At 45.8% G+C, this 12,137-nt stretch overlaps 1 protein-coding gene across 1 annotated transcript in view; it reads left to right on the top strand.

Moving 5' to 3' along the window:
• LOC134045412 (transmembrane protein 263-like) overlaps window positions 1-11,620 on the top strand; it is a 195,511-nt gene extending 183,891 nt beyond the window's left edge. Inside the window, 1 exon segment of the mRNA XM_062495177.1 lies at window positions 11,334-11,620. Within this exon segment, the coding sequence (XP_062351161.1) occupies window positions 11,334-11,620 (287 nt within the window).
• The last annotated feature ends 517 nt before the right edge of the window (window positions 11,621-12,137 follow it).

Genomic DNA, 12,137 nt, shown 5'->3' with positions numbered 1-12,137 from the left:
GGGCCCTACTTGTGCACAGCAGGCATGAAATGCTAAGTGCAGGGGCTCCTAGGCAATTTTCCAACTGTGTTGTTGGAAAATTAAGATTTCTCTGCCTGGAATCCCTCAATACAGAGTTGGTTTTCGTAGGGAAAAGGTCCAGAAAAACACCAGTAAGAGCTAGGAGGGTATTTAAGTAGAAAAGTTTTTTGTCTGTAGTTTGTAAAATAATACTCAGTTTCTGACTACTGAGCCCATTAAGAAACCCTGCTGGGAACACAGTATACACAGGGGTTCTCCAAGCCATGACAAGGTGTTTTGTTTCAGGGGAAAGCTTGTTGGGACTGGAAGATAACTTGATGGGATTTCTGATGTGGCATCAACCTCTGATTAAATTCATGTCACTCCAGTCGCTCCCTGTATGAATCTGATTGGAAACAAAGGGAAGAAAATAAAGGTGCAAATGAGTTTCTGTAATGATTCCACTAGCAAAGCTAGAGTGTGGCGTGGTGGGATCTGGAGTTTCAAAAGTTTTATCCTGTCAAGAATGAGGGTGGCATGTGCATGCATGTGGTCCACAAGCTGAACTGGACATCCTTACGTGAAATCTGGGAAGAACCTGTGACACATAGATCCTGCAGCTCTGCAGTGTGGTACTTGAAAACCTCCTTGGATTCTCCCTCATTTTTAAAGGCATCAGTTGTTCTGCGCTGTTGCTCCCCTGCGTGTATAGAACTGCAGAAGAAAATTTAGGGGAATCAGTAGAGGAGGGTAATGTTGCTCTTCATTTCCCAATAGTAGAAGCATGACAGCATTGCCAGGCTGGGTTGCATCATAGAATCAAGACAGTAAATGTCTTAACTTGAAGGCCTGAAAGGCTGCTGTAGGTGTGCAGCTAATTTTTTTTCACAGAACCCTTGTTCTGACAGCCAAGTCTGGCTTTGCTTCACAACAGGTAGATACCAGAGAAGGGCAGTGATCCAGAGGGGTCTTGGATTCTCCATGCTTTCAATCTTGTGCAGCACATCACTGTCCCAGTCAGGCATATGGGAAGATTTTCAGTAATTGTTAAAACAAACGAGAGCAGAAGTAATAGCAATGTTTTTTAAACTGGTCTTACATTAAATCCCTGCTGGGAACTGGGTTCACCAGGCTGAAGGGATGTCTTTGAGTTACGGAAGGTCTTGCTGAAATGGGTAGGAGCTTGTTTGATAATCCCCCTCCCGGTGCAACAGAGATGCACTGCAGGATAGGAACTCTTCAGGAGAACTAAAACCGGAATAGAGAAAGAATCGGGCTCCCTCATTTCACACACTGTGATTCTAGTACTTTATGGTCAACTGGTCTTCTGCAGGCAGTGACAGAGGATATCCCAAGCTAGAGTCAAAACTGGCTCAGGAGAACGCCAAGAGACAATAGGAGCTCTTCCCTTTCAGATAAAGCACAGCCTGTTTATCAGGCCCTCCCATCCAAGCAGGAGTCTGTCTTATTCCAGATATTCCTCCAACTATATGAAGCACTAATCTCAAAGGGAGGCCTAGATATCCTAGCATTTCTGACAGCCAAACTAGACCCTGGCTCCATGGTAGTCCTGCCACAGTATCAAAGGAGTCCAATTTACCTGCAGCACCAGGGAGAGCCCTTCAGTAACCACCCAGAAGCCAAGTGTGCATAGGATCCCTGCTGTGCTCTATTGAAATCTGCCCTGGAAAAAGAAAGGACATGAATGTGGAAGGAAGCATGGGAACTGTGACACTAGTGGGTGTGTGTTCCTACGCAGCAGCTCTTTGTCTGTGCAGTGCAGAGGCAGAGGTTTGATGTCTCTTTGGGCAGTGTTAGTGCTGTCTCTAATTTATGCATTTCAGGCTCATATTTCCAGGCGACCAGCTCACTGAGGAAACTACAGGTAAGACTAGGTGGCTCTCTCTGAAGTGACAGGGCGAGGGGACATGAGAGAGGTTTGGGTGCAGAGCTAGGGGATGATTTTTGCACTAGATTTTTGCACTCAGTTATTCAGCTGTAATAGTCTGAGACATGGATGGGTCCTGTCCTTCTTTGTTCAGCGTGGCTGTGGGGGAGGGATGCTCTGCCTGTTTGCTCCCAGAGGCAGCATACCTGCCCACTTATGACTGCAGTGCTCTCCCCTTGTCAGCTGAGACGTGAAACGAGTTTTTGAGAGTAGGCCATCAAATACCTTCCACTAGCAGAATAATAAAGGCCTATCTTGCCCATTCCTGGCATACTGGAGCATGAGCAGGCAAGCATATCTGTACCTCCCCAGTAAATCCTCAGCTCAGCTGCTTCTGTAGGGCACAGCTTTTATCTTAACTGCCTTGTTATCCTTTGGATAGACAGAAAGACCCCTGGATAGCCTCTGTGATGAACGGGTCATTTCTTTGAGTCAAAGGTCAGTTAGAATTTGTGCCTTTGCTTTTTTGAGCTGCCATTAATTTTTTTCTTCAATTCCTCCATGTGCCTTGGAGAGGAGTAGGGAACACATAATCAGAATAAATGCAGAATTTCTGAATATTTCACTGGTGCCAGCCATCCCACTGAAAAGCATCAGCATCCATTGCTCAACTTTTCCAGGAGTGGAAAGAGGAAGTGTCTGCACCTGAATCCTTCCATATATGAATCCTTCCAACATATCCTACCAAGGCAGGATATGTTTCCAACTTTACTAGGAGTATTTTTGGACAAATTCTTGGATATCTCAGCTGCAAAATGCTCAAGTTACAATCATGTGTTTTCAGAGATTAAGCCTTTGATAATATAAAGGCAGAGTATGCAAAATATTCATGGCAGTTGGTGAACAAATAGAGGGGACTTTTTTGTCTGATCTTGGCAGCCTAGAGCACCTTCCTGTTAGTTAGTCTCATTCCTATGCTTCTGCCCAGACTGCTGCTGGGACCTAACTTCATGTGCTTTTTTGATAAATAGTGAGTTAGCAATATTGTCATGGGAAGGACTTTTAGCCTCACTGGACAGAGGAGGCTTAACTGAGTCTGTCATTGTTTAAAATCCACTGGGTAGCACTAGAGCATAGAAGAAAAGTTATTTCTTACATAAACTTGGATTATGTTATTTACTCTCCATTGTTTGTAAGGGCCTCATAGAACTGTGAAAATGACCTTTATTTCTCTATGGATTTTGTCCTTTTTCATTTTACAAATACTGATGTTTTTTCTCCTGTGTCTTTATCAGAGCTAAATTAACAAGACTATTTAACAAGATCCTCTGATTCATTTGTGGTCTTTTTGTGCCAGGTACTATCACAAGCAGCTGAAAGCAGTTCAGTGAAGAATGTCCAACCACTGTTACAGAATTGACAGAGGAGTTGATGTGCTCTGACAAGAGCTGAGCTAGCATGGGTCAAAGAGCAGGCTTAAAAAGATGGTCTCTTCAGCCTGGACACAAATGCTAGGAAGCGTTATTTCTAAAGAATAAATTTTTCTGTTGGAAAGCTCTCCTTCTCATACCTTTAAAGCTTGAGGCCACTGAAAATCGTTGAGTCTGCTGGATTATTCCTGTTCCACCCACAGATCCCTATGTGAGATCAAGAGGCCATATTTATGGCAAGAGGTGATTCCTGTCCTTGTGATCCAAAATCTCAGTGTAGCAGTGATGAGACTCCAAAAGGAAAAGGAGCCACTGGTGCAGCTTTATGCACTACTTCTTGCCAGGCTTTTAAGCAAGCCTCCTAACTGATCCAAGTGCTTGTAGGCGGAGCAAGAAGTGGAAATTGAAGACAAGCAGGAACAAAAAGTTCAAACAAGTCAAGTCTGATGGCCACTTTTGATGCTTTTAACACAAGTGCAGGAAAGGTAGAGCCCAGCTGATAGCTGTGCCTTGCTGTTCATACTTGCCCTAATGCACCAGTGTATTTTCTAGCACAGGGCCCAGAGGGTGGCAGGGGTAGGGAGGAAGCAGTCACTGTGCACAGTTCTTTGCAGCAAGCTGGAATCTCTTGCCTTTTCAGATAATCTTTCCACTCTGTCAGCAGCCTTGAGACATCCTATAGGCTTTTTAGTGACCTGTCTGGCCAGTAGCAAAAGCCCAGTTCTGTATCTATTCCATGTGGAGAGAGATATTGCAGTGGAAATAGAAGGGGGAATGTCCAGATTTCTTTTTTCCTGAAGGGCCAACACCACTCATAGTTTTGCTCTAGTTCTCTCCTGTGGGCTCATCTTTCTTAAAACGATACACCATGGTAAGATGATATTTGCATCAAATGAGACAAAAGAGTCTTAAACCAGCTGCCTATAGGAAGGGTAAATCCTCATCCTTAAGCCCTTGTGATCTTCATCAGAAGGATGGCAAGCATTGGAGAACTTTGTCCTGGTGTGCACTTGTTTCTCTCCAAGATGACAGGCTAAGTATGTCAGTGGGAGCTGGGAGATTGTTTTAAGAAGTACCACGAAGCCAACCAGTTAGTGTTCATTAGTTTCCACTCTGCAAAGGGTGGACTTCTCCCTTTCCCAGCTTGCTGGGCTTCACAGGATCCCCAGCATGCTGTCTGGGCAGTCACACCATCTGTGGCTGAAACAGGCCAGGAACATGGAGAGGAAGCAGAGAAGACATAGCTGTCAGCAATAATGCTGAGAACAGAGCTGGGTCTCCAGGCTCCTGCCTCATCCATGTCCTTTCTAGTAGATGATACTACCTGTCCTGCAACTCACTTGTATTTTTCTGGAGTACATGGAGCATTACCTCTGGACTGTGGGACATCCTGTCTTCCACATCATTAGAGACCATCTCTATACACCAGAGTAGCTGAAGTCTCATAAGAATCAAAGGGTCCCAGGATATCCTGGTTGAAGGAGACTCTGGCTGTTCCTGACTAACTGTTATAGGTATATAAAATAGATGTTTCTGGATCAAAAAACCCATTCACCTCCTGAAAAGGAATGACAAAGATAAGGAACAACTGTTTTTCAAGAAACAGAGACCTGTATCAGAGGAGATCTTGGCTCTAGTATTTGAAAGCACTTAAGAAGTGAGAGGGTAAGTTTATGTTTCTCTTTCAATTAATATCTCTTCTTGCAAAGTGAAACAGTTAAAAAAAAGGTGAAAATAGCTGCTGCTTGGGCCATTTAGTGTGTGTTTGTATTTGTCTCTGTGTGTGGCTGCCAGTGTCCTTGGACTGACTCAAGCCTCATCAAATCCCTTGACCACCAGGTTATTACCTGTTCTGAGGCCAATCTCCCTGAATTCTTTCTTTAGTGAAAGTGTGAAGAATACCATCGTGTTTTTACAAAGAGTTTCTATTTTAGTGACAGGAAGCTTCCCAGCAAAGAGAGTCAGGAAGCTCCCAACCAACTAAGCCTCACATTTCCAAAGTCAGAGCTTCAGCTGCTTCTCCCCAAAGGCTCAGCTGAGGAGAACAAGCCACTCCATATCACTGTTCATTTACCCTCCTGAACCCTGTCTCTCAGTGCTTCAAGGTAGATGCTTCAGCAGTTAGTACTGCTCCTGGGGCATGTGCAAGGAACAATTAAAGCTCATTGTGCCAGTGAAGAGCCCTGGGGTGAGCTGGGCTGTGGAGACAGCTGCCCCCATTTTGCTGTGTGCAGCAGCTTCCTGAACAATCCTGTTGTAGAGAGACGAGTATGTCTTGCTGATTGCAGAGTTAAAGTTTAAAACTCCAGGGCTAAACTCAGTGTGGCATTTCTAGGCCTTTTGTTGGTGGCAGCCGTTGTGGTTTGTAGTGTTTTAGTGCCTGGGCAGAGCAGGGCTGGGTAGAGCCCAGCTGCTGAGCCTGCAAAGCCTTTTCCAACAGCTGCAGCATGGGCCTGATGGCAGGAGAGAAGCATGAGTGTTTGAGGAACAAACACTTTGTAGTGCTCCCTTTAACATTTTGCCTGTGACACTGTAGGATTTAGATCTTTGATTAAAAAGATGACAAAAAGGATGTGACCAGCAGTTCCTTCCTCTCAAACATAAATGCCTGTAACAGATGTGCCCTGCAAGGTTCAGCTAAGCTTTCTCCAGCAGTAGACAGGCTTGGAAGAAGATGGTGTTGGGCATTCTCTGGAGAAGGGTCCTGCTAGGTGGTGGACAATGAGATTTCATTTGTGCCCAGCAGTCAGAATAGTTTTTGCCTGCTTCAGCTGCTTGTGTTAGCCGAGGAGCTTATCACCCAAAAGGAAGGTCTGGGCTGCAGGATAAACTTGTGTAGCCCCACAGTAGCAGGCTGGCATGCATGGGGGTAGGGCAAGTTTTTTTCTCACCTTTGTGATTTGTCTGGAAATTGGAAACCTCTCCAGAGATAAACTGAAAGTTGTCATTGGTGTCTCCACTGAGGATGGGAATAGGAATCATATCAGTGCCAGTACAATTTTCTTGTTTAAAGCACTGCACCAACTGTACCTAATTAGCCTTCATGACAGCACTGCAATACAAGGAAGTAGGGATCATTAACTTCAGCTTTGCTTTACAGAAAGGGAAGAGAAACATCAGTGCCAGCCCCACACATTTCAAATTGAGGTAGGCTTGAAAAAGTCACAAAGTTAAAGGCAACAATAATCCACTTGGGGTTCTCAGAGCATTAAGAGTTCACTTGAATCAAACTTTCAGGTTTTTTCTCCAAGAAATATCAGAACTGGGAGCTTCTCTCCCATATATGCTTGTTTGTGACTCAACAACCAAGGCTTTCAGAAGATCACACATTCTCAATCACAGTGGGGCAGAAGCAGTAAAGGTCAGGATGACTTGGTCAGTGTTGCTTAAAAATGAGCTGGGAAAAGCTGGGACTAAACTGTGTGAGTAGCTGACCCTCCATCCCCTGCTTGTTCCTCCACACCAAACATTTTTTCTAGGTGAGGCAACCTGCCTAAATCAACCAGTGGCCACTTAATAGCTGTCAGAGTAATAATTCAGGTTTGAGCTAGTGACCTCACCCCTTCATCTCACTTCTGCTGTGGGACAGACTGATGATACTGATTGTTTACATTAGGTTTCTGAGCAACCCGGCTGCTTTGTCTGGGTCCAGCAGGAATGGAAAGATGCAAAACCAGTGCTGCTCCCTGACACTACTTTCCTGGCTTGGGGCTGTTTTTATAAGTTAGTAGGAAAGAGCAACTTGCACAAGTCCTTCTTAAAGTAAAGAGTTGACCCTGCCTGTCATACCACCTGCTAACAGGGGCTGAGGGCAAGAGTAGTGCCTGTGCCATTTGTACTGGGCACCAGCACAGCACTGAGGAGTGTCATAGCAGCACACTAAGTTGTATCTGTTATTAACAATCTCACTTCTGCCCAAGTCATAGATGCTGTTAGGATCAGGTGAGAAGAACTGCCCCAGTGGGCAGTTCTCTGCTCTGGATGAGAAGCCAGTGCAGAGTGCAGGTGCTGGTGGCCAAGGAGGAGAGTATGGGGAGATACCTCTGTTGTGTGGGGTGCTGTGTATGAAAGCAGGCATTCATACAGAAGAGCCTTTTATTCAACTCATTTTTCCTACTTATTCTTCTGTTCTTGGCTGACATGGGGTGAAGTGAAACTGAAGGGACCCTTGAAAAGACCAGGTCATTGATAGAGAGGAAAAAGTGCTCCGCATATTGTGAAGAGCATTCATGAGCAGCATGGGCTGGCAGCTCCAGGGAACAGAACTGTTCCCCTGCTTAGGCAGTGTGTCTGTCTCTCTGATTATTTTGTGTATTTCATCTCTGCTGTCTGTCTTGCTCTTAATCTGGGCTCCTCTGTGCCAACAAAATGCTTAGCTTGCTCCATTGTCTGAGAGACTAATTTGCACTGTAAATCTGATGCTTATCTTACATGACAGCTTACTGTGGGGTTTATTGCAATCCTGAAGACAAACTAACCAGGGATGGCTTGAAAGATTTCAACGCATTATCTGGAATATAGAACAAATATGACCCATTTCAGCTTGCCACCAGGTTAGGATGTGGCCCCTTGTGGTTGGGGTCTCCAGGGATTTATCTTTTTCTGTTCAAATCTGTTCAAACCTGAGAATTTTGGGTTTTGGTTTGGTTTTTTTGTACATTTTGTTGATAGGTTTGGGGTGTTTTGGTGTGGTACATCTTCTGCTTTGCATTGGAGCTGTTAGAGTGCTTCTCTCCCATCCTCCCAGGGCCAGATCTTCCATCTGCCTGTGGAGTTTTAAGGACTGTGAGAGGGGCTGCAGACCAGGTGCAGGCAGCATGCAAGCACTGGTGTTCCAATGCACTGCAGCTTTGTTGTCTCTGCCTAACTTAATCAGAAGGGACCTTTGTCCTTGTCTTCATTAGTATTTCATGACACTTTGTCCAGTATGTTCTAGCTCTCTGCTGGCAGACTAACTATCCTCCCTCAGTCTCATCTGCAGTTGCCACTTTCTCTCTGGTCCATAGGATGTCCTCCTGCAGGCATTACATACCATGTAAGAGATTCTCACACTGGTATCGTTCAGATAGCTTGGCAGCTCCAGAGGCATAAGTCTTCCTACAGATAGGTTCCAGGTAGCCTAAGATGCAGTTTTACTGGGGGAGAGCCAAAAAGATTATTGCTACTTTGATATAGGTCTTGATTCTGCAGCTGAGTACGCCAGTAGGTGTTTAATGCTCAAGGCTTCTGCATTGCAGTCCTCTGGGACACAAAGGATCCGCTTCCTCGCACGTGGGAGCAGAAACACAAGACCTGCTATCCTTGAAGGATAGCGTTTGTTTGGAGGACCACTCTGGCTTTTACCTAGTCCCGCTTTACAGTTGCATGGATTTCTGGACCCCTCAGTTCTTCTTGCCCTTGTACTGCAGACAAAACACAAAAATGGCTGTACTGGATAAGCACTGTAGAGCAGTTGAGGACTAGCAGCTAAACTGGACATGGAGCCGATGGGTATCAGTAACACTGAGGGAGAGGAGAAAAAGAAAACCTCTTGAGAAACTGTTGAGGAATAGGTTGTATACTGGGTAGAACTGTACACTGGAAACTCTGTACTGGCCCTTCTCCGACTCCACACTGTGGTCCGTGTTATCAGACAGATATGCATTTTAAGGCTTATTCCAAGTCATCAGAGCTAATGAACATCAGACTCCCTGCCCAAGGGAGACCTCTGTTCAGACTGGGAGAAGCTTAGGGGAAAATGCATGAATCAAAGAAAACTCCAAACTCAGCAGCATTTTAGAGGAATCAAGGACAAAAATACCTAGAAAAGGACCATCACATCACCTGATTCTGGTTTAGAGTTAGGGTTGAGAGGGTCAAAGAGCCTACAGCTCCAGGAACACTGGGACTGGAAAAGAAATCCCAAGGAAACCCCAACAGGGTCCCAACATTGCTGCTCCTATATCCTTTTGTTCTGGACCACCCATGGTGATGGGGTTAAGGTAACAGTTATGATTACAGTTAGGTTAGGATTAGGGTTAAAGTTGCAAGAGTCAAAGAACCTACAGCTCCAGGAACACAGGCATGGCACTACTGCTGTGGTGATTACAACATTGCTGTTCCCACATTTTTCTGTTATGGAAACCCATGGTGATGTATTAGGGTTCCTTTTAGGCTAATGGAGAATATTTCAGCACCTTCTGCTGAGCTGTGATAAGCAGGGTCAGGATGCTTTCACACAAAATTGGAGTCTGATACAGCTTTACTTTATGCAAATACAACAAAACTGCAGTGATTCAACAGCCAGCAATATCCTTCTGTACTCCTCCACCTAACAAGATGCTCGAATGAATAAAGCCATAGGAGCTTCCATCTTTCAGGAAAAGATCTAACAAAGCTGTAGGATAACCAAACATATGCCAGCATCATTTTCAAGTAAGTGCTATTTAGCTTTTTACAGGCCTAACTCATGTTCTGCCTTTTCTTTTTACCTTTTTTGTCTGCATTTTTTTACTGAGGCTCAGTGTGTGATTCATTGGGGGAAGAAAAAAGCACAGCCTATAAACATTTAGGTTTTCTGCTCCTCTGACACAACTTGTTGTCCATCTAAAAATTATTCCCACTTAGCACCATCTGCACTTGCAGAAGCACAAACATTCACCACTTTGCTGTCTTTGTAACAGAGCTGGAAATACAATATTCATTACCCTAGCTGAAGCTATTTTCTTACACTGTGAGGTCAGAGGCATTATTTCATGCTGAAGAATTAGGAACATTAACAGGTAGGGTGGACTGGCAACTTTCTGAACTGAATCCCCCCTCTCAGAATGGAAACTTCAGTGGATTTGACATCGCTTGCCCACCACCTCTACTTTTGTGGTTGTTGTCACTTGTGTTTGAGCACAGCACAAACTACAGTGGCATAATAAAAGCACAAAATTATTTCTCACAGTTGGACCTGCAAACCTTCCACACCAGCTCCCCATGGACTTCAGGGTCCACGCACTCCTTTTTTTTCCTGCTGGGATTGCTTTACTGTGTTTTTGCAATTATTAGTAACTCATCTCATGGGCAGAACTGGCAGTGAATCTGAAGTCAGAGTATCCAAAATACCTTGCCCTGTGAAAAGAGCAGCTCTTGCATTGGTGCCTGCATGCCACTTTGTTAGCTGATGCAGAGGGAGAGGGCTGTGTGCAGGCCAGCAGGAGAGTTGTCAGGTTTGAATCCCGTGAGAAGCAGTTCAGAGTCAACCATTTCCCAAGAAGTGGTGAGCTGTGAACATTATGTCTGCAGTGTTGTGGGCAGGTGTGATGGTAGCTTGGGTGGGTATATCATGCTGGCCTTGATCCATCTGGCACAGGTAAACCAGCAGTGACACAGTGTAGTAACTTAAGCACTGTCTTAACACTATTAAATACGTAGCTGAGATCTCTGGAGGGCTTGTACAACCCAAGGTGACGTTTCTGTCACTGTATCTTTACTGCAGTTTGCTATCTCTGCTCGCTCAATTACAGCTCTCGCAGATAAGTCTGTGCTGTGCCTCAGTTCCACATCTGACATGAGCCCAGACCTGCTTCCAAACAGATGCTTCTGAGGACCTGCAGGTCCCACAAACATCAGCTGTTGCTGTCTGTAGATCATGCCTCCTGTGCTGGTATTAGTCTTTGTGATTTACTGGCATTAGCTAATACACATGGGAGGGGAATTACATCTCTTGTAAAATGGGATTTGCTTGGCACTGCAGCACAAAGGCTTGCAAGTTTGGGGCTGTGACTGACCTGCCTTCTTCCCTTCACTGTCACACAGGCAATTCTGTTCCCACTCCTACCTTCTCAAAGTCCTTTCCTGCTATGCTTGTAGGCCTGGGATCACCTCGGTTTCTCCTTCAGGCACCAACAGGTCTATGGCTACAAGGCAAGGCATTATGCATATGAGAGCATGTGCCATGGTTGACAACCATCTTGGGCTGGAAGAAGTCCCCAGGGAGGTCTCCAGCATGATGACTTCTGACATTCCCTTTCTCTCTCTCCCCACAGATGCCAGCAAGGACCACCCACAGCAGCAGGCAGGAGTCATCTGGAGAGTGACAGGCGGCTTATTCAGTATCACTCGGGGAGCTGTGGGGGCCACACTGGGCGGAGTTGCCTGGGTGGGCAGCAAGAGTCTGGAGCTCACCAAAACAGCTGTGACCAGTGTCCCCGCTGCTGGCGTTGGACTGGTGAAGGGCAGTGTCTCAGCAGTGACCGGCGGCGTCGGAGCTGTGGGCAGTGCGGTCGCCAGCAAAGTCCCTTTTACTGCAAAGAAGAAGGACAAGGCTGACTAATCCCTGTCACAGCTCCCTTCCAAAAGATCAACCTGCCCATACTCTCCCCATACCCAGCACCTCTTTGAGTTGGAACCAGCCGCTTCAGGGAGGGTCAAGCACCCGAGCAGACTCTGGCTGCAGCCTGCTCAGCACCGCCTGCCTGGCTCAAAGCTCACAGAGCCACTGTCAATGCCTTTCACTCCCATCACCTATTGGGAACCATCTTTACTCTGAGGACTTTAAAGGCGCAGTTGTCTCTGTCTTGTAGTCCATCTCTGTCTTGTAGTTTCTTTCCTTCCTTCTTGCTCTTGTAAGCATGGAGGGATGGGAGAAGGCATCAGGCTCCATCTGCCTAGAGGTGAGGGAGTAACAGGGGATGGGGGAGAACTGTGCCTGGCTTCAGGTGTGGGTTGTGTAGTCAAATTCAACTTCAGCTGGGAAGACAGCCTCTGAAATACCCCTTCCCTCTGGGAGGTGTGTTTGGGAGGTGTGCCTGGCAGAGAACTGCAGAAGTCCCATTGACACAAAGGAGAGA

This window comes from Cinclus cinclus, chromosome 6, assembly GCF_963662255.1.
Source record: "Cinclus cinclus chromosome 6, bCinCin1.1, whole genome shotgun sequence".
Lineage (NCBI taxonomy): Eukaryota > Metazoa > Chordata > Aves > Passeriformes > Cinclidae > Cinclus > Cinclus cinclus.
Note: the sequence above shows the minus strand (reverse complement) of the source record. Positions and strands in the feature narration are given on the sequence as shown.